A 23,093-nucleotide genomic window follows, 5' to 3' on the forward strand; every position below is an offset into this window, starting at 1 on the left:
CCCGCCCCCCGCCCCCCGGTTATTTTGCCCAGCCAGCTGGGCTGCGGCAGAAACCAACCTGGCTGACTCCTGGATCTTAGACTTCAAGTTCCCAGAACTGTGAGAAAATAAGTTTCTCTTGTTAAAGGCACTACTTTGTTATAACAGGCCTGGCAATCTAATACGTCATGTAAGGTGGTGTGGTGGTGCTAGGCACGCCTAGCTGTACAGGGATGATACTTATCCTTTGCCCTTGTGCAAGTAGGTCCTGGTTGTTTAAAGACACTCTTTTATTTAACCTTCCACAGTTTCTATGGTTCAATGGAAAGAATGCTAAAAGAAAAGTTCAAAACTTGGTATTTGATCATTCATTTATTCCTTCAAGAAATATTCACTGTGCTCCTGCTATTGCCAGACATTGCTCCAGGAAGTATCTAGGTAGTGTGAAGGTGGGGTGCTGGCCTTTCCCTGCACTGCCTGTGTGGCCTTCTTGAGGCCCTTTGGCTTTCTAGGTCTCCATTGCTGTTTCATTTATGAAGCTGAAATAGTTATCATCAAGGTTATTCCCACGACTGGAAAAAAATCAATTCAATATTCAGCTTATTCAACTGAAACTCTCAAAACAACTGGAATAATTTTCATGCCAACTTCTAGCTTTAGCTAACCCTAACTGCCCCCCCCCCCCCGCCCCATCAGAATGGTACTTAGGAGCTATATGCTTAGCTTCCTTGTCTATACCACTGACCAAAATGTTGATGGACTATAACTTAGGGCATCTTCTTATCCATGACCCTCATAATTACAAATGATGTTGTTTCCAAGTGATGAGTACTAACATAGATTCCAGGTGGCTGATGCAGTTTAATACTTTGGCCTGATTACTGTTTAGCATCTTCTGGCTCAATTGTCTCATGGATTATGTACTTAAATCAAAAGGTCATCTTTGATCTATAGCGCTGATCTGAAGTTTCATGCCATGTTTTACTATTGGCTTGTCAGACATCAGAGACCAAGAACCCGCTGCATTCTCAGAAGGAAACATTGACAAACAGTGGGAGCACCAGTATTTTCCATGACCAGAGTGAGTCACTATATTAAGGGGCACAGAAAGCTGTATGGTTAACAACAACAACAACACACACACACACACACACACACACACAGCACACACTTGCAAAGAGAACCCCAGTGGGGTTAGCCATAATATAGGGTTCACTCTAACTGGAAAAAACGGAGCAAAGGTGGTTTTCCTCTCCCCTTTTCATATTTGTACATAGATGATAGTAACATTGTTGTGATTGGGAACTTACGCATTTCTAGGTTATTGGACAGTGAGGGACAACAGAGTGAAAACAGACAAAAATAAGTATTTGCCAAACATTTATTAAATTTTTATACAGTCCAATTATTTCAACAGAATGTCTCCAAGGTAGTATCAGGCCTCAAAGGATTGGGGATAAGCCTTCTCAAAGGGCCTCTAGAAATTTGCCTCTCTATTCACACACTTCCCTCTTTGCTTTCCCAACATGCTCTCTGTCATCTATTGGCCCTAGAGCAAGACAAACTTACAGGATCCTGAGTAGGTTTCCTCTAAGCTAACATTAACAGAAGTAGCAATACTCTCAAATTCATCATTGGGGGAACAGAACTGAGCACTACAAACTACAGCAGATACAGTTTCAAAATCAGAGCTATGAAGTTTGATAAACACATTGCTTTTGCTTCCTGAGGTTTTAAGTGGCATTAAGTATATTTAAAAAAAAAATCTAATTCCAAATTCTACACTTAAATTCTTAATTGATATTTCTTTTAGTTACAGCTGCTGATTTCACAGGGAGTTTTTCTGCCAAAAGTTCCTCTCCCTGATTTATTTGAGGGTGGCAGAAATTCAGGCAACTTGTGGAATATGTGTTAATTATGCCAAAATCAAAATCAAAACCCAGTAAGTTATTTGGCAGTAGATCAATGAAATTTAGGCACAAGAAAAAATATATCAACCTTAAAAACATGTAAACCACTCAGAGGTAATCAGCCATTAAAACTACACTCAATTATTTTGAGTCTCAACTTGTTGTATTGTTACTTTAAAAGGCAACAAATCAATGTGTTCTTCAAACAAAACTCTGTGAACAATTTAAATGACATGTTTTTAAAAATGTACGCCATACCTGCACCAAAGAACAAAGACATCTTGCAGTAAAGAACTACCTGAGACAGAATTAAAGATAGGAGTACAAAGTAATGAAATGAGCATAGCTCGAGATTTTGGAAGAACAGGCGCATTCGAACATCAGAGAGCTTCCCCACAACCGGAAACACTGAGCCATTCCTTGGCACCCAGTGTTTCCCATTCTCTTTGGCTGGAAGCTTTGGCAGGGATGCCGGCGGCCTGGCTCAGGCGCGGTACTGAGCTCTCTGCTCCTGGATGTACTCGTAGAGGGGGCTGGAGCGCGCGGGAGCGCCGACCGACGGGCGCGAGGCTGGCTCCTGGCGGCGGACCTGGCGGCGCCTCAGCTCCTCCTCCTGCTGGCGGCGGAGCTGCTCTTCTCGGAGTTTCCTCTCCCGCTCCTGGCGACGTCTCTGCTCGGGTTGCCCCAATTCCGGCACCTGACGACGCTTCTCCCTGGCAAACTGTTCCTCCGCCCGATACTGACGGTCGCGCTCCTGACGGCGCAGCTGCTCCTCCTCCCGTTCCTGGCGGAGCTCTTCCTCCTCCCGGAATCTTCGGTCGCGCTCCTGACGGCGCAGCTGCTCCTCCTCCCGTTCCTGGCGGAGCTCTTGTTCCGGGCGGAATTTCCGGTCGCGCTCCTGGCGCAGCTGCTGTACCTCACGGCGCAGCTGCTCCTCCTCCCGTTCCTGGCGCAGCTGTTCTTCCTCCCGGAATCTTCGGTCGCGCTCCTGGCGCAGCTGCTCCTCCTCCCGTTCCTGGCGCAGCTCTTCCTCCTCCCGGAATCTTCGGTCGCGCTCCTGGCGCAGCTGCTCCTCCTCCCGTTCCTGGCGGAGCTCTTGTTCCGGGCGGAATTTCCGGTCGCGCTCCTGGCGCACCTGCTGTACTTCACGGCGCAGCTGCTCCTCCTCCCGTTCCTGGCGCAGCTGCTCCTCCTCCCGTTCCTGGCGGAACCTACGGTCGCGCTCCTGGCGGCGCAGTTGCTCCTCCTCTCTTTCCTGGCGAAGCTCTTCTTCTTCGCGGAATTTCCGGTCGCGCTCCTGGCGCAGCTGCTGTACCTCACGGCGCAGCTGCTCCTCCTCCCTTTCCTCGCGGAGCTCTTGTTCCTGGCGGAACCTACGGTCGCGCTCCTGTCTCAGCTGCTCCTCTTCCCGTTCCTGGCGGAGCTCTTCTTCCCGACGGAGCTTTCTAGCTCGCTCCCTGCGCAGCTGCTGCTCCTCCTGCTCCTGGCGCAGCTGCTGCTCCTCCTGCTCCTGGCGCAGCTGCTCCTCCTCTCTTTCCTGGCGGGACCTACGGTCGCGCTCCCGGCGCAGCTGCTCCTCCTCCCGCTCCTGGCGGAGCTCAGGTTCCCGGCGGAATCTTCGGTCGCGCTCCTGGCGGCGCAGCTGCTCCTCTTCTCTTTCCTGGCGGAGCTCTCTTTCCTCTCGGAATTTTCTGTCGCGGTCCCGGCGCAGCTGCTGCTCGCGTTCCTGGCCGCGCAGCTGCCGTTCCTCCCTTTCCTGGCGGAGCTCTTGGCGGAATTTTCTGTCGCGCTCCTGGCGGCGCAGCTGCTCCTCCCGCTCCTGTCTCAGCTGCTCCTCCTCCCGTTCCTGGCGGAGCTCTTCTTCCTCCCGGAATTTTCTGTCGCGGTCCCGGCGAAGCTGCTGCTCCTCCCGTTCCTGGCGGAGCTCTTCTTCCCGGCGGAGCTTTCTAGCTCGCTCCCGGCGCAGCTGCTGCTCCTCTTCCCTTTCTTGGCGGAGCTCTTCTTCCCGATGGAACTTTCCAGAACGCTCCCGGCGCAGCTGCTCCTCCTCCTGTCTCAGCTGCTCCTCTTCCCGTTCCTGGCGGAGCTCTTCTTCCCGACGGAGCTTTCTAGCACGCTCCCGGCGCAGCTGCTGCTCCTCCTCCTGTCTCAGCTGCTCCTCTTCCCTTTCTTGGCGGAGCTCTTCTTCCCGACGGAGCTTTCTAGCTCGCTCCCGGCGCAGCTGCTCCTCCTCCTGTCTCAGCTGCTCCTCTTCCCTTTCTTGGCGGAGCTCTTCTTCCCGACGGAGCTTTCTAGCACGCTCCCTGCGCAGCTGCTCCTCCTCCTGTCTCAGCTGCTCCTCTTCCCTTTCCTGGCGGAGCTCTTCTTCCTGACGGAGCTTTCTAGCTCGCTCCCGGCGCAGCTGCTCCTCCTCCTGTCTCAGCTGCTCCTCTTCCCTTTCTTGGCGGAGCTCTTCTTCCCGACGGAGCTTTCTAGCACGCTCCCTGCGCAGCTGCTCCTCCTCCTGTTTCAGCTGCTCCTCTTCCCTTTCTTGGCGGAGCTCTTCTTCCCGGCGGAGCTTTCTAGCTCGCTCCCGGCGCAGCTCCTCCTCCTCCTCCTGTCTCAGCTGCTCCTCTTCCCGTTCCTGGCGGAGCTCTTCTTCCCGGCGGAGCTTTCTAGAACGCTCCCTGCGCAGCTGCTGCTCCTCCTGTCTCAGCTGCTCCTCTTCCCTTTCCTGGCGGAGCTCTTCTTCCTGACGGAGCTTTCTAGCTCGCTCCCGGCGCAGCTGCTCCTCCTCCTGTCTCAGCTGCTCCTCTTCCCTTTCTTGACCGAGCTCTTCCCGACGGAGCTTTCTAGCACGCTCCCGGCGCAGCTGCTCCTCCTCCTGTCTCAGCTGCTCCTCCTCCCTTTCCTGGCGGAGCTCTCCTTGGCGGAATTTTCTGTCGGGCTCCTGGCGGCGCAGCTGCGCCTCCTCCCGCTCCCGCCTCAGCTGCTCCTCCTCCGCACGGAACTTGCGGTCTCTCTGTTGCCTGATCTCTCTCTCTTCCCTCAGTAGCTGCTCCTCCTCTTGGGACTTCGCATCTTGCCTTTTCTCCGCTCTTCGCTCCTCTCGCTCCAGCGGCTCTTCGGCAGGGAATTCCCGGTCGCGCTGCAGCCGGCGCCTTCTCTCTCGCTCTAGCTCTCTCTTTTCCTCTTCTTCCTCTTGCAGGAAAGGCCTGTCCAACGCCTGAGCATCGTCCAGCCGTCGGGTCTTCTCTTCGTTCTCTCTGCGTTTGGAGAAAACCCTGTTATTACGCACTTCCCTTTCTCTTTCTGGTTGCCATTGCCATTTCAGATCGCGGCGCTCATCTGCCCCCCGGAACCGCTGCTGCTCGTCCTCCTGCTCTTCCTCCTGATATTGCCTCTCCCTCTGCAGTTGCCCCTCTTCCTGCTGCAGCTGCTCTTCCTCCCGATATTGCCTCGCCCGCTGCTGGCGCCTCCTTTCCCTCTGCAGCTGCTCTTCCTCCCGCTGCTCCTCCTTCCTGAGCTGCTCCCGCGGGCCGTGTTTGACGGTCAGCGTGTGCTGGCGCCTCTGACTTTCTTCCTCTAGTTGCAGCCTCAAGTCTTGGTCGCGGCGTTGCTCCTCCTCCTCCAGCTCCCTCCGCTGCAGCTCTGGCTCCCGGGGCCGCCTCTCCTCCTCCTGCTCCCTGCGGCGTTTCTGCTCCTCCTGTCGGCGGGGCCTGGAGTAGACTTTGCTCTGACGTGCTTCAGCCTCGCCGTCCAGCTGCCACTGCAACCTCTCCCGGGCCTGTGCCTCCGCCTCCTCTTCAGACACCAGCTCCTGCTCGCGCCTCTGCTGCAGCTGTCTCTCTTGCGTCCGCTCGCGTCGCACTTCTGGCTCTCTCCTTTGCAGTTGCTCTTCCGGACGTTCGCGCTGCGCCCGCCTCTCTCGACTTGGTTCTTCTTCTAGATACTCCTCGGCGTCTCGACCCTGGCGTCCCCGCAGCTGCTCTTCCTCTGCGCGGCGCTCTTCGATTTCTTGCCTTTGCCACTCGCGCTGCTCTCGTCTCTCTGGCTTCTTCCTTTGCTCCTCTTGCTCCGCGCGCTCCCGCTCCTGTACCTGCCTCCTCTGCCGGCGTTGGTGTGCAGGTTCCTCGTCCAGCTGCCTGTCCCGGGACTCGAATCTCCTTTGGTCTTCTTGCCTACGATCTTGTATCAGGTTCCCCTTCCTTTCACTCTGGACTCTCCTCTCCTCCTCCTCTAGCCCTGCGGCCTGGCCAAGAGCATAATAACAAGCCTGAGCCACCTTGAAAACCAGCAGGAGGAATTCATTGAAATCGACGTGCCCGTTACAGTCGCGATCCAGAAGTTCCAGGATCACATCTACCGTCTCAGGGTCATGTGGTCTCTACGAAAAAATCAAACAAACAAAACTTTTAGCATGTATTGTTTACAGGCAGTAAAAATCTTATTCACACTTGTATTATACTGTCAAGAGATATTCAGAGCAATTAGAAAGAATGTGCAGTGTGTGTCAAGTCATTTCCCCACGTAAAAGGTGAACACCTCATTTCAAAGCGTACCTCTGTTGGCACTTTTCGTGCTTTATAACCCAACTTCTCTTTAGCTGTTTGAATAAGAATGTGCTTATCCTCAAGAGAGAGAGAGCATGGAAATTTATGAAGATTCTAGCAGCCATTTCTGTCTGAAGCAGCCAGTACTTCTCATCTGATTTCTTTTTCCCTTTTTCTGTGTTGCTGGGCCTTGTGAATGCAAGGGACACCCTCTACCAACTGAGCTATGTTCCCAGCCCTTCTCATCTGGTTTCTATTCCATGTTTGGAAGCAAACTTGGCGCTGTGGGCACAGTCCTATAATCCCAAGTACTTGGCAGGCTGCAGCAAGAGGATCACAAGTTCAGGGCCAGTCTGGTTAACTTGGCAAAAGCCTGTCTCAAAAAAGCTGAAAAGATCTGGGGATGCAGCTAGGTGTGAAGCATTTGCCTAGCTTGCACAAGGCTCTGGGTTCAATCTCCAGTATCAAGACAAACAAAAAAACTTAAAATATTTATGACCATACCATTTTAGTAGAAAATAGGCTGATTTTAGCTCTTGAAGCTTGGAGGCACATTTAAATCCTTCCAAATCTAGTTTGGTTTGCCATCTTTGGTGGCAGTGTCCCAGGACCAGCTCATTCTTGCTGACAGTGCCATCAAGTAGATGAACTTGTTACCAACTTTTTAAATACTCAGGCTCAATGTCAGCTAAATACCTTCAGACTTTGCAAAGAATGAGGGATGTAGTGTAGACTTGGCCTGGTGTAAAGTGCATATAAGGTGTCATTCCTTGCTCTCTCTCTCCTGAAGAAAACTCATAGTCCTAAACTAATGGAGCGGTTTCCTTTTCTTGTTAGTTCTTACCCGAAGGACATCTCCAAATTCTCTTTCAAGGAGACTCTTTAGGTCTTTCTTGCTTAGTGCTGCACCTTCACAACCATGGGAAGCATACTGATTGAAAATTTCGGTGATATCGAAGACGCTTTTCAGAAGTGGAGACATTTTTTTCCTTGCTTCAAGTTCAAGTAAACCTAGAGTAATAAAATAGAATCCAGAATCAAAACTCTGTTTCTGCTTTTGGGAGGCTTCATTCTCACTGTCTGAGGCAGAGCTCTAAATAATTTTACTTTAAGTACTAATTATTTCCAATCTGAGCTTTCAGAGCATTTTATCCTTGAATATGGTATTCAAAAGGAGGAAGAGAGATACTGAGAAATTTCAAGCCAGGAAATCAATTTCAGATAATTTTATGACAGACTTCTCATTGTCTATCCATTCTGGATTGTCCATATCCTTTCCTTCTCTCATTCAGCTCCCCAGCATATTTCAGAGCAGATAGTGAAGAGTGCAGGAATTTAAAACTGGTATATTGCTACTCATAAGGACTTACAAAGTTGAACAAAGAGGATAGATGAAACCCAAAAGATGAAGGAAGGCTTTAGTATATCTTCAAGTGGTTAGAGCCATGTACAGTTTATTTGCTGTTAAGTGTCAGCAAACACTTAGTAGCAAATGAAACAGTGAAAGAAGAATTGAAATTAGTCCCCAACATTATAGTCCAGAAGAGAACAAGAAGTATAATTCATAAGTCACCAGTTCTAAGATTAAACTGTACTTCAAAAGATGACATTGCAACATTCAGATACACTAATGGAGAAAACATAGGATGCATGTTAGATATATTAAGGATATTCACATATGCACTTATAGAAAGATTATGAGAGGTCCTTCCTGATTGGTAGAGTCAATGGGCCAAATTGAGCCTGGAAAACTGGATGATATTGATCTTATGGTAAACCCCTGTTAAACCCAAATAAGCCATTCAAATCTTGGCATTTTAAAAAACCTTAGGGGCTGGGGTATGTATAATAGCTCACCATGCATGCCTAGCATGCACAAGGCCCAAGGTTTGATTCCCCAGCTCTGCACAAAAAAAAAAAAAAAAAAAAAAAAAAAAAAAAAAAAAAAAAAATTAGCCCCAGCAGACCAATGTTAAAAGAACACACAGATGGTTTTGCTGGCTGTGTGTGCATAGTGGTTCATCTTGGCAATTTTTTACCAAGATGCCTTAACTCTATGAAGCACCTTAGACGCCATAACTATATGAAGATGGTCCATATGAGGTAAGACAGATATGAAAAGAGACTAGAGGTTTGGTACACTTTTGAGATGGTGATTTTTAGGAAGATAAACCCCCTCAGAGCCACATGTTATCATTCCCTGATGTGCCAAAGTATTGGGTTGAAAGCCTGGAGCCAAGGGCCAAGTATGGGTCCAACCAAACCAAGATGGGATGGAGTTCATGAGAACTAGCCACCACTGAAAGAGCCCCCTGGCCCAGAGAACCTGCCCAGCACATAGAACTTGCCCTCGTTCCCCAACATCCACAATGGCTAGACGACTGAAGAAGGACACAGAAGAGCATGATCCCACAGCATGGGACTTACCACTGTACCAGAGGAGGAGGTTGAGTGCTCGCTGACACCGCTGGCAAGTGTACTGGGTAACTGGGAGCTGCGCCTTTTATAGGGGTTTGAATTGTGCCCTGGAGAGCAACTTGGGAAGGAGACACCCACTCTGTGGGCTGGCCTGATTCATCCCAAGCCTAGCTCCACCTTTGTCTCTACCAATGGCTTGTTTATCTCGCTGTTTGCTCATGTAGCTATTTGGCACGAGGTTCACAGACCTTGCCTCCTGAAATGCTGGGGTACCGGCCCCACCTAACATGAAAGGGTAGAATATTTGGCTGAATTTCTAGCTCTCTCTAGTTGTTAAAACTAAATTAAACAATAAAACAAAGGTATTAAATGTTCCAAATCTTTATTGATTATGACTTCACGACAAAGAAGCAAACTCTGAGCCATTTACTTTATAAAAGATTTAAGTTCTAGGTTAGAATTAAACAGAATCTTTGAAATAAATTGATGAGAACCAATTAATTTCTCCGTGGCATCCTCATAAGCCCTGCCTGAAACAATTCTCGGACAATGGGAAAGAGATAAGGAATAGTTGTGTGTGTGTGTGTGTGTGTGTGTGTGTGTGTGTTTAACATTTAGTTTTTAGTTTTAGATGGACACAGTATCTTTTATTTCACATTTATGTGGTGCTGAGGATGGAACCCAGTGCCACAAGCATACTAGGTGAGCACTGTATCACTGAGCCACAACCCCAGCCCCAAGAGATAAGGAATTGTTAAACTGCTTCTCTAAAACATGCAAGTGGCAAGACATTTTACATTTGTCTTCTTAGGTTTTATGACAATGGTTTCCCTACAGATTGGGGGTGGCCTCTGTAGTGGACAATTTTGGAGTGTACCTTAAAATGGGTTTTTGTTAAACTGTTATAAGCAAACATGAAAGTGTGAAATTTCATTCTTAGAGATATTAGTTTCTAAATGAAGTTTGTTCATCTTATGCTTATTAGCATATTGATGTCCCCAGAGTAAAAGAGCTAATGTAATGCGTTATTGTAGATATAATCATCCTTCTCAGCCCAAGTTCCTAATGATTATGACATCTAAACACTTGACTTTGCTTCTCCTGGAAGCGCATTAAGCTAATCGGTCATTCTAGCCCATTATAGCCATCAGGGCTTTCTCAACCTTGGTGACCATTGGTGAATCTTAGTGCTGTTTTATTGTAAGGAACTAGGTTTTATCCCTGGTTGTCAGCAACTCCCACCCTTACGTTTCAGACTACTTGAGACTTTGGTTCATAATAGGTTTATGGCGACTATTAAATGATTCAGTGGCTTCTCTGCATTTCTGTCTCATCCTTTGTTCAACAGAGGCAAGTATTGGTTTTCTGAATTTCAAAGAGACTTCAGGTGGCAAGTGAAAAATACAGAACCTTGATGAATAGATTCTTTTAACGTGAAGCCTGTTCTGAATGATAGCGAAGTTGAATTTTATTTGCCCCCTTAGACGCTGCTCTCCCGGATGTGGGGTGAAGAGGAAGGTGGAAGTGATAGGAGACGGGAAAAACAACTGTAAACCTGGCTCCCTTCCGCCCGCCTCCTTAAGGGCTTCATTACTGAAGTCTGTGATTTAGAAGTTTTCTTTGAACTGTCAGAACTGTCAGTATTTGATAGCTTAGTAAGTCAGTTTGATGGGACAGCTCTTAGTGAGGCTTGAAGACATCTTTTGTTCTTCTATTTAGGGTTTTATACCATTCCCTGAGTCTTTGGGTTTTAGGTACATAATGAGCAGCGCAACCGAGACATGGCAGAGCCCCTTTATCTTCCAGAGGGCCAGAGCCCTTGAAGAGATCACCTGCCCAAGGCTTGCCTTAATCCGCTTCTGTTTGTGTCTGCTTCTGCGTGACCTTTGGGGGAACTTCAGCACAGGTCCCCACTGTGAGTGAAGCTAGCTCTTAAATCCAGTAATGGCTTTCTTAGAGATTCTTGTTTAAAGTCAGGACAGGATAAGAGAGACTATTTTAAAACCTGCCAAAAACCTCAGGAAATTTACCTCTCTTCCTTTCTGAATCTTGGCCCATTAGTAAACAGGTTCAAATGATAAATCCTATCATCAGATTTGATACCCTTCTGATAAAGTGGCCTTCATTGCTATATAATGTTCTTTTATTTTACACTGGGTCATTATTTAAGAATATCATTTTACTAGGAGTTCTTCACATGATGTTTGGACAGGGAAAAAAATAAATTGTTTTCTAATTTCTTAAAAGGTTATAAAATATCAGAGATTATAGGAAAACTTCAAGTCCTTACAAATTGTTTTGGTCTACTTTTTAAAAAATATTTTTTCAGTTGTAGATGGACACAATACCTTTGTTTTATTTATTTATTTTTATGTGGTGCTGAGGATCGAACTCCGGGCCTCACAGGTGCTAGGCAGGTGCTCTACCACTGAGCCACAACCCCAGCCCTGGTCCACTTTTTTTAAAGGTCAACTGGAAATTCTTGAAATGTGCTGGTGTCCAGCCATTGTGGAGATATAAAAAAATAATGGTATTTTTATAATTTGAAGACCTCTATATTTTTATAGACAAAAAGTTTTTCCTTTCTAAGACTTAGTATTAGGTCAAAGGACATTATTAACTGGCCCAGGAAGGGATATTCTGCAAGTGTCCTTCTTTATCAGTGGGTCTGGAATACCTTCAGAATCATACTAGTAACTGACTTTGAGACTTGGACTCTTTATACTAGAAGAATTGAAAAGAGAAAAAAAATATTTGGATCACCCAAACGCTTTAACATCACAATAATCATGGCCCCCTCCGTGCCAAGATCTTTGGATGTGAGGTTTTGATGGATTAACAAACAAAGAATTAAGGAAGCATTTGTTCTTCTGATTTTTATTTCATTCAAGGACTCTTTTCCAATTTCCTCCTCTTAGAACCCAGAAAAGGAAGATAATAGATTTGACATTATGAGGCATTTTTTAGGACCAGGTTCTGCCTGTGATTAGATGGCTCCAAATTGAAAATGTAAATAAAGTGAAGAAGGTTGCAGGGTCATATTTGGGGCTGGAGATATAGCTCAGTTGGTAGAGGGCTTGCCTCGCATGCACATGGCCCTGGGTTCAATCTCCAGTACACGTACACATGTGCAAAAAAAAAAAAAAAAAAAAAAAACCAACAACTTATAGACCAGGATCATATTTGCCTCATGAATTTCTTGAGAACCAAATATAAACCATGATATCCACAGTCTGGGAAAATGTCCAAAATAGGATGATATTAGATGACTTTGAAAGAAGTGACATTCTTTTGTCAGTTCTTTAAACACCTCTTTGGTAGGGACTTTTTCTTTGACATGATGTGACATTTCTTTCAATTCTTCCCACTGTTTTCTCTTAGTTATTGGCCTACTTGGGATCTCATCTCAGCCAAAACCTAACACAGTTTACTTTGAAGTCACTCAAATTCCATCTCCTCCCCCAAACCTTTCTTGACTTTTACCTACCACAATCTTCCCCAGCCAGGGTCATAAACCTAGTGCTAGTTAGTGTCAGATGATGTATAATTTTGTGTTCTTCTCTAATTTAATGGATGCTTACTTTGTCTTCTCAATTAGGTTTTATGTCACTTGAAAGTGGTGCTGTACCTTTTCTTTCTACCAGGTGTTAATAAAATCCTTGCTGATATGTTATGATTTTATTGCATTGTGGCAGTCTAAGTGGCCAGCCGGGCAGCGTGAGATGGGTGGCTTACTCTGGAGTGGGTCATCCATTTAGGCCATGGCTTGAGGGTGAGGGTACTCACTATAATGGGAGTCAGCCCTGCTGGGGCCTCTTTCTGATTTCGCCACTTACGAGGCAGATGACCGAGGAGGCAGTACTCCACCCCTCTCGGCCTTCCCCTATGTCCATCGCTTCACCCCCCTGTAAATTGAGGAGCTGTAAGATATGAATCCCTTCCTCATAGGGGAGCTGTGATAATTACAGCTTGTAAAGCATTTTGTGATTCTTAGATATAAAGGGCTAATTATTGTGATCATTAATAATTCTTAATTTTTATCTTCTTTAAGGTAAATTATCCTTACTTTAATTACACCCCCACCCTGCTAGTAATTACACCTCTGAGAGTCAGCAGATGCTTTCCTCTTACGTCATGCTGTGCCAGGTGACTGGCACCTGGGCCTAGGGAGAGCACGTCCACCTTCCGTCCATTCCCACTGTCCCCTGGAGTAGCAGAGGGCTCCTAGATTTCTGTCATTAAACTCGTCATGGATTTCAAGTTATTTGTTTTCTCTGCTCTATAATTGAATCTGTATCCTAGCCAATGGCTCCTCAGTTTCACAGAGCTTTGGGATATGTCAAAAGACACCCTGCATGGGACAGATGAATTTAATTTTTATAATTTACTGGGAATGATGGAAGCAGGCGTCTTTGACTAAACCATCAAGATTTTTATGGAATTTATTATTATAAAAAAGGTCCCTGCCACCATATGAAAGAAGGATCAGAGTTTCTCAAGGGTAGAAGTGTTCTAGAACATTCTATATTCTTAAACTTAGCTCTGTTTCTAGTAGAATGATAAGCCATTCTTTGAAATGAGAGAATGCGTACCTAAAGAATAAAGAAAAACTTTTGAGAGAGGTTTTGTGCCTGAAAAAAAGGGTATAGCATAAAGGGGTTGAAGCTAAAGCAAAGCATAATCAGTGTTTGAATTGTTGGAGTAGAGGCCGTGGCCTCCCGGTGTGGACAGGGGCACGGGTAGGCGTGTGCCAGCTAGCTTAGAGTGTTTGCTCAAGGCCCAGGCATGCAGTCGCTACCTCACGTCGTGATACAGTTACGGGTTCGAATCTTGGGTGTTTCAGCACTTTGAATACCATCCTAGGTCCAAAGTAAGGACGGGAAGAACAGAGCAGTCAGCTGTGTGACAGCCAGGGCTCCGCGTGGCATTCACCTGACCCTTCCTCTCCAGAAGGGGCCGTGCTTCTTTGGAGCTCCACTTTCTCCCTGTCCCCAGCTTCCTCCCTCTTTGATCATCTCTTCTGTGGAGTTCCACACGACAGCGGCCCCTTGCTGTCCCCTCCCTGGGCTTTCTTTCTTCTCCTTTTAAATCCCCTCCTCGCCCTCCACCTTCAACACCACCCTGAACTCAGGTGGGGAATCGGATCGGCTGAAGGAACTTCGGGGGACCAGTCGGGGCCCTTCTTTCTTTGCCTCCAGCGAGGATCTGACTGAGTCACAAGTGTGGGTGAAGACGGGGGAGACGGGGGCTGGGTGCTGATTGGTTCCTCCCACAGGAAGTGTGCAAGCACGGACTGCACCCTCTGTTGCACACCAGGCGTGTTCTGCCTTACAACAAACCATTCCCCCACCTCTTCGTGGTTTGGAGTGGGGTGTGTGCAATAAGAAAGGCTGAATTCTGAAAAGAGGACTATGTAGTAGTGATTAATTTGTCCAGTTGTCCCTTGGAACTCAAGGGAGGAGGCTGGTTCCAAGATCCCTATGAATAGCCAGATCCAAAGATGCTCAAGTCCTTTATATGAAGTTGTAGAGTCTCTGCATAGAATCACGCAGACCTCCCATGTACTTTAATTCATTTCTAGATTACTTATAATACCTAGTGTAATACAAATGTATGCAAATAGTTGTTTTTCTGATTGTTTATGGTATAATATGGTACAGTGCCTGGTACCAAGCCTGGAGTAGAATAGAGAACTTAATAAATCTTTATTGGACCCAAAGGGACTTACTGTGGGAAGAATCAAGACTTTTTTTCTTATTATTATTTCCAAAAAACAGAGTATATTATTTTTAATTAAATAATTTCAAGCCTTAAAGCCCACTAAAATGATTGTCCAATAAACATTCATGTTAGCCTTTGGGCTTTTCTGTCAGATGTACAGTTGGAGTTTTTCAGGTATTTTTCTTTGACCCCTTTTCTGCAGATGAGAAGAGCTGGCATGCTGCCATCTTGGGTGTCACCAAGCCTGTCCCGCTCTGGGCTCTTTGCTGGCTAACGTCAGGCCTGGGCCGAGGGTGAATCAGTAAAGGCTCATCTATAACCACATCTTTTGAAAGTATTTCCCAAATTACAAAAGAAAAAAAAAGGCTTTCAGCAGCATAAACTGGATCTTTGAAGCAAATTATAATCTACGTGTTACAAATGGAGATTAATTATAACATGCCATAGGGGGGAAAATCAGATTTTTTGATATTAACATAATCGTTTCTCTCAGGGCCAGCACATTTCAAAATCAGAGTCCCTTTCTTTATGCTTTTCAAGTTAACAGCTCTTTGAAAATCCCTGAATATAGGCCCTAGAATATTGGTTTAAACACCCTCATGTGGTCCACGGTACCTTGCTACCCAGCAAATCAAAACCAAATTAGGAACTGCACTTGGTAAAAGGGAGTAAACATTGAAAGACATGACCCTAAGCCTTCAGTGAGGATGTGGTGGAGAGCTGTTATAATCTACAAGTGTTCTACAAGTTAAAGGAGGAAGGGAGTACTGCCGAGTGAGGTGGTTTGGGAAGGCTTCAGTGAGGAGATGGGCTTGTTCTGGACAGAGTGAGCCCGCAGCCCAAGGAGAACGGACCGGAGAACAGAGGTTTGTGATCATCGACAGGAGGCTGGATCATTGTCTTGCTTCCAGCGAAACATGGTGGTGATTAGACCCAGCTGCAATGTTTTCCCCTCGACAACGTGATGTGCAGAAATCAGAGTTGGTCAAGACCAGTTTGTGCAGCTGATGAAGGAGGCATGGGGCAGAGAGTGTCCTGTTATCAGATACCAGGGCAGTGACTGCTGAGAGTCATGGGTGAACTTAGAAGTAGGAAGAAAGATGAGGTGAAGGAACAGTCTGACTAGTCAGACTTCGGAGGAGCTGTCTGGTTGACAAAGGGCTGTATTTCCTTGGTCCTTTCAAAGGTTGACCGTACAGAAGAGAATGTTCATTTCAACCATTGTCCATTCATTTAGGAAGCAATTGAGTAGAGTAAGGTCCAGCTTCCAGGAAAGCAGGTTCTGTTTGTGGATTGATTCCCAGTGCTTGCCATTAGGGTACTCAGGAAACATTGATTGAAAGAAGGAATGAATGGCATTCATGTGTCATATATAAAACCATATACAAATGCCATGACCAGAAAGTAACCCATGGGAGTTCAGAAGCCACTTTTTTGATGGGGAGATTCAGAGGAAGAAGAAGGGTGGAAAAAAACATCGAAGGTAAGGCACAATGGACCATAAGAAGGTGAGAGGTCACAGGTTAGCCTTTTTAAATCCTCCTGGGAGTACTGAAAGGGTGACTAGATTGTCAGAACACAGCAGATGGGAGGGCGAGAGTAGTGACATTAACATTAATAGCCTAGTTCTTGCTACGCTGGCCTTATTTGGGAGATTAATAGCAAAGGTTGGGGAAAAGAAATTATTTTTGCCGTGGGGCTCCTTTCATATCTGTATCTTAAAAGCAATTCCAGAGAGTATCACCTGAGCCAGTCTGGGCTTCTTCTGCTATTATTATTCAAATGAGGACTTTGAATAAGCAGAATTTGTCTCAGGAAAACTGCCAGGGGCACCAGCTTAGGTGAGGGTAAGGTGCACTGCTTTTGCCCACGTTGGCTCATGGAGAAGGACTTGTGTGCCCAATTCAAGCATCTGCTATTTCCATCCTGATTCTCTACATTCAGCAAAATTGGATCAATTCCTTCTAATCACATTTAAAAAGTGCTGGCCCATGGACTGAGAACTCAGACATGGACCAGACAGGTCTCTGTCCTGCACCTTCAGTCCAGTCGGAGGAGCTTTGGCCTTTAAAGCATAATGGTGGGAGTCTATTTTTTGTTGTGGTCATCATCATTGTTGTGGTCATCATCATCCTTGTTAGCAAGTCCAATAGTAAACGTTGTTTCAGGTAATCTGCACCAACCCTGTATGGTAAGCACAATTATTCTCACTGTGTAGACGGGGGAAATTGAGGCTTTGAGATATGAAGTGACTTACCTAAGGTCAAAGAAGTTGGCGAACAGCAGAACTGCAATATGAAGGCTTAGATTTTTTTATTGTCATTTGACGTCACTCTCTTAATTCTTTGCTGCCTGTGTTGAGATTGTAGTACTGTGATATGGAAAGCGTCAGTTGAGAGGTGTCTTCTTTACCAAATACCTCTGCCCCTCTAATGTGGTTAGAAGGACTCCCTGCTGTCCAGGGGTGCAGCCCTCTGCAGCAGGTGCCCTCATAAGAAGGAGATCAGAGGTTTGTGATCATCGACAGGAGGCTGGATCATTGCCTTGCTTCCAGCGAAACATGGTGGTGATTAGACCCAGCTGCAATGTTTTCCCCTCGACAACGTGATGTGCAGAAATCAGAGTTGGTCAAGACCAGTTTGTGCAGCTGATGAAGACATGGGGCAGACAGTGTCCTGTTATCAGATACCAAGGCAGTGACTGCTGAGAGTCATGTGTGAACTTTGACGACGACTGGCTACAGCTTGATTATAATCATTAAGCTTTTACAGGACACTGAATGTATCGCAAAGGGTTTTTACAATCTTTTTATTAGTTCTTCCCCATCCTGCCCAGCCTGAAAGAAGGGCTGCCACCTCCGCTCTGCAGGGGTGGAAACAGGGACATGGTGGATTAAGTTGCCTGCCGGAGGTCATGCAGCGGCTGAGCTGGGGTTCCATCTTGTTGGATTGGCCAGATAGAGCCTGTTCCTTTGGGCCAATGGATTGATGGAGGGACCAGGAAGATTAAAAGCAATGAAGTAACACCTGGGGATATGGAAGGAAGCAGAATATTTTGAACTTTGTATTTTACTTTCTGATGTGAATTTTGTTTGGGTGTCGAGAATTTGCTGAATCAAAAGTCAAAGGCCAGGCATTTCTCACTCTCTTCTGATTCTCCCTTTCTCCTGTACCATTTATTCCCCTTATTCTCTAAAGGAAGAGGTTGGTCCTGGACCAGTGACTCCAGGTTCCAGGCATTTAGAGAAGGCACAGATGGGTAGTTCTGATAATGCTGAGTAGAGGTCTAAAGAGAAGGTCAAGGTAATTCTCTTTTTCTTGGAGATGGCATTATGCCACCCTCTTACTCTTCTTACAGGGTTTTTAGTTAGAGTGTTGGTCATGAGATCTTCCAGGTACTTCAGAAGCTAATGTCACCTAAATTTAGGAACTGGGTGGTTAAGCAAATTGAAATAGGTTCTTTGTTCTTTATTCTTGTGACACAGGACTTTTCAAGCCCTCTAATCTGCACTGTGAGTTTCCAAAGGGGGACTGTGGCCTAAGCATTGCTGAAACGCGCGGGCTGCAGACTGCTTTCCCTCGCTCTGTCTGCTGGTGGGGACAATTTATACCCTGAGAAAATGTGACCAAGCGTATCCCACTCAGACGGGGCAGCACACAGCCCCCTCCCTCTTTCCGTGGCTCCTCACTGGGCTTCTTTTTGCTATTATGGGAGGCACAGGCAAAATATCTTACTTACTGTCTAAACCATTTAAGCATGAGCCGGTAACCAAAGCCAGAAAATGAGCCAGACATCCTTTGAACTGAACTTCTATTTTAAGTCTTGGCTTATTACACCAACTGTAATGTAATAAGTGAGTTTGGTTATAGAGTATGTGTTAGGACATAAGTTACTATAGAGACTTTTTTTTTTTTTTTTTTTTTGTACAAGGTAGCGTCAGGGTGCAAGAATGTGTCTTTAGGATCTGTTAATATTTTTAATAGATTCTGACTGTCCATGTGGTAAATTGGGAGCCTGGGGGTCTGTGTTATGGGACAAGCTCAGAATTGGTATTCTCTGTGACCTTAGGTGAGTCACTTAAACTCTCTGGGCCCTCTGTGTCTACCTATAAAATTATAATGACTCCTGCTTCCTCTCTGGGTTGGGAGTGAGGGGTGTGCTGGAACAAACCAGATCATAAGTTGTGAGGAGTACTTTTAGCTTATAGGGAAAAAAAGAACAGGAAGAGAATTTTCAGTTTCTATATGCTCTCTTCTTCCCATAACATCTGAATATGAAATCTTGGGAAGAGATCTACGAAGAGACAGGTGAGGTCAGGTAGAGATGCCTATGAATGGGACTGGCCCGGTGCTTTGCAAGACCCCTGCTTTCACAAAACCTTATATGGAACACTGCCCTCCTTGGAACCCCCATGAGCCACCATGAATGCTGAATTCTGTCTTTCTTTCCTTTTTCGGTTGACAGTTTCTGTTATTGGGTGTGCAGTCTGATTCTTTTATATTTCTGCATTAAGTCTTTTCTCTACTAGGTGTCAGGACTCAGAATAGTCTCTTCATCAAATCTTATGGAATACCCATTTGCTGAAACTCAGGCCCATTTGCTGGACATTTGTTCTCCACTGGCCTCCTCTCACCATCTGCCCAGGAAGTCCAGGTGTCTCAGGCTGTTCTTTATATCAGATCCTTAGGATCTGACGTCTCGGCAGTTTTCTGTTGTCAGGAGCCCACACCTCCAGTTTTCTGCTGTGCTTATATTATCATGATACCCATTTTCAGAGGAGGAGATGGAGGCAGAGTTGGAAGGATTTGCCGGAGGCCTCAGGGTGACTCATGAACACAAGGGTGGAGGGGTGAGGCTGAGAGATTCTTACCCCCTGACCTCACGCCCAGATCATGTACTGTACAGTCCCTTTCCTCTCATGGACCTGCCTGCTTGGAAATTGGATTCCAAAACTTTTTGGGTACCCTTTCCCATTCATTGTCAATCTTTGCCGGAATTCACTTGTCTAATGCGTCATTTAGCATATTATCTCTCGGTGGTTCTCAGATCATTGCCTGGAGTCTCTCACCTATCTTTCTACTTTTAAGATTTAGCCCAAGCTGCAGGAAGTGCAACCCTTCACTTACTCCAGATTCTCTGGGTTCTGGTCCCTGTGTCAGAGGTTTGGAATAATTATCTTACAGGGATAAATGTAGAGTGGTTGCTCAGGAGGGGTGGGAGACTATAATTTGTTAAGTACATTCCGTTGTCATGCTCTATATGAGATACAAAAACAACATAATAAACCTATGAGTGTGGTGTTCATATTTTGCTGATGAGGAAGTTGAGGCATAGAAAGGCCAAGTGATCTGCTGCTGAAAGTCACATGATGGTGAAGCCAGGGAGCTGACATGTGGCCTATGGTCTTTTCCACAAGGTCCTGCTGCCTGGGGTTTCACTGACTACTCCTTTGGTAGCCACACCTTTCATTATTTGCATAATTATCATTTATTACATTCATGTAATGATTTATGGCTTCAGAAAGTCCTCAAAATTCTTATGTTATTTTTTGTTTGCAACAGACATGAAGTAGGCACTTCCTATAACCATATCTACCACTTCTTTTTTTTTAGATGAAGAAACTGATGAGAGTATTTTGAGAGTATTTGGCTTAGTGTCCCTCATCTGGTGACCAACTATATCATATAATCTATTATCAAATTATTCTTTCTCAAATACTATTTTCACTTATGTCACTCCTCTGATTAGGAAGCTTACCCCCTGACCTACCTATTGCTGAATATAAAATTGTTAGCCAGTTGTTCAACCCTTTTTGACAGCTGGTCCACCCCAGCGACCATTCATTCATTCATTCATTCATTCATCCAACAAACCTTAACCAAACACTTGTGATCTGCGAAGAAGCAGGGGTATAAAGAGAAATAGTGCATGATCCTAACCTGAAGGAGATTACAGTTGTGGTCAGGGAGTCGCCCAGATCAACCCATTACTGTAATCCAGGATAATAAAGGCCATGACAGAGGGTATTAAGGGAGCCCATTGAAGGGGCACTTCACTTATAAAGTGGGCTCAAGGAGGGTAGCTTAGAGGTGAGGCTTATGCCAAATCCTGTGGACAAGTTGAGTGCAGGGTGTGGAGCAGGGAGTGTTGAGAGGTGAGGTCGGGAGAGCTAAGCAGGGGCAATCATGAAAGATTTTGTGGGCGAAAGTAAGGAGTATAGATTTTATCCTACAGACTATGGACAGCCACAATAGGATCTTAGGCAGGAGATGTTGACATAATCAGATTTGCATTTTAGAAAGGTTTGCTGGGGCCTTAGCATGGGAATGGATTGGAGGAGGGCAAGATTGGAAACAGTGAAGACTTGATAAAATAGATAAGAAATGAGGGTCTGAACTAATGTGTTTGTATTGGGGCTGGAGAAAATATTTTAAATTGTAAAGAAGTAGAGTATTTTAAATTTAAGAAGTAGAAACACACAGGTCTTGCAGACATATTGGATGTAGAAGGTGAGGAAGAGGAAGGTATTAGACAGATTTAGCTTTTGGCTTGAGTAGCAAGGAAGATGGTAGGACTGTTTACATGGCATCTGTTGCTAGAATAGTATAGCTGAGATTGGGTAACGTAAACAAGGCAGGTTTATTTTGGCTCATGGTTCTGAAGGACAAAAAGTTTAAGATTGGGTGACTGCATCTAATGAAGGCCTCATGTGTCTTCAACTCAAGCCAGAAGATGGAAGGGCAGGGGGGCATGTGCAAAAGAGAGGAGAGGAAAAAGATTGTTTATACCAACCTATCCTCACAATAACTAACCAACTCTTCTGGAAACTAGATTAGTCCTTGCATGAACATACCCTCCCCATGACCCAAGTACCATTTAAAAGCCCTAGAACCTCTCAACACCATTGCACTGGTAACTAAACTCCAGCATGAGTTATGGTGGAGACAAACCACATTCTAACCATTGCACAGGGAGAGGGACATGGAGAGAGAACACCCGCTTTAAGCATGTTGAGTCTGAGATGTCTGTGAGACACCTGGGTAAGGTGGTTCAGAGGGTAGTAGGGCACATAGGTCTGGAACTCAGAGGAGAAATCTTGGATAATGATGTAATTAGAATCCATCTGGAAGAATTTGATGGTTGAAATCTCAACCAAAGGTAAGATTTCCCCAGGGAAAGGGTGCACTGCAGGGGGTTGTGCATTAGAACCACTTGGGGGAATTAAGAATGCAGGGAGCCAAAGTCACACTACAGACATATAAAATTAGAAATCCTAGAAACAGGACTTCGGTCCCAGTGTTTTACGACTCTGTAGATGACAAAATGGCAGCCAATGTTGAGAAGGCTCTAGTTGAGAGAAACTGAAAGGGCCTCATTAAAGGTGATAAAATAGGAGAGAAGCCAAAGAAGTTTCCAAAAGAGTGGGAGAACCAGAGAGGGGGTATTATGGACACTAAGAATCTATAAGGTTGGGCCCACTTTTCTACATAATCTTTGGTTTCTCCCTAACACAGCCTCTCTCATAGGGACCTAGTCTGTTTGCTCTTCCCTGCATGTTATCTGGTAGATGCTCATCTGTGTCCCTGCTGAGGCTAATCCTGATGCCCAGCATTAGAGTTCTTCAGGATGCCAGTCTGTGTTCATTTCATTCTAAAGGTTTAGTTCAAAGCTGCTTCTCCAAGGATATCTGACTAATTTTTGTCAGATTCTGATTATTCCTTTTTCTGTGCTCTCTTATGCATTTATTTCTATGCCAAAGACAGCCTAGTTGTGAGACACTGGCAAGAGTCCTGGGTTTTGACTCCGAGGATCTAGGTTCAAGTTTCAGCTGTGCTGCATGTTAATTAGCTTGACCATCTTGGGAAAGTTACTTAAGTTCATCAGTTTACCTGTAAGGTATTCATAATAATAATGCTTTTGAAGGGTTGATATAAGATTTACATGTGAGGATGTAAAAAGCTATATATATATATATATATATATATACATATGAAGGCAATATCAACAAAATGTCAGAATAGAAGTTTCTAGCACTAGTCTCTGTGCTGGTTAATTTTGGGTATCAGTTTGACTGGAATGAAAGATACCTAGAAACTTGATAAAGCATTACTTCTGGATACATCTGGACTGATGCATGCTACCAATTTCTGATTCTTCAGCTTGCATATGGCCATGATGGAATATGCATTTTGGGAGTCTCAGAAGGAGATGTGAAAGAGAATGAGAGAAGAAATCTTATTTAAAGAAATAATGACAGAAAACTAGGTAGGGAAATGGCCATCTAAATCCATGAAGTTCAAATCATTCCACGTGGTAAAGAGATTTTTACTAAGGCACATTATAATCAATTTCGAAAAGTTAGACAAAGAGAATTTTGAAAGCAGCTAGAGAAAGCAAATTGTTATGTTTACAAGCAAACTTCTCCAAGACTGTCAGCAGATTTCTCAGCCGACACTTCGCAGGCTAGGAGAGAATGGGGTGATGTATTCAAAGTACTGTGAAAGGAAAACTGTCAACCCCAAATACTAACCTT

At 45.4% G+C, this 23,093-nt stretch overlaps 1 protein-coding gene across 1 annotated transcript; it reads right to left on the minus strand.

Annotated features, from left to right (window-relative positions):
* Nucleotides 1-1,356: 1,356 nt before the first annotated feature.
* Nucleotides 1,357-7,403, minus strand: Tchh (trichohyalin). The gene is made up of 3 exons (XM_076861916.2): nucleotides 7,266-7,403; nucleotides 5,152-6,255; nucleotides 1,357-5,094 (listed from the first exon to the last, which is right to left on the minus strand). The coding sequence occupies exons 1-3, from the start codon at nucleotides 7,401-7,403 to the stop codon at nucleotides 2,374-2,376; spliced, it is 3,963 nt and encodes a 1,320-aa protein (XP_076718031.1). The 3' UTR covers nucleotides 1,357-2,373.
* Between the last annotated feature and the right edge of the window lie 15,690 nt (nucleotides 7,404-23,093).

This window comes from Callospermophilus lateralis, chromosome 7, assembly GCF_048772815.1.
Source record: "Callospermophilus lateralis isolate mCalLat2 chromosome 7, mCalLat2.hap1, whole genome shotgun sequence".
Classification (NCBI taxonomy): Eukaryota; Metazoa; Chordata; class Mammalia; order Rodentia; family Sciuridae; genus Callospermophilus; species Callospermophilus lateralis.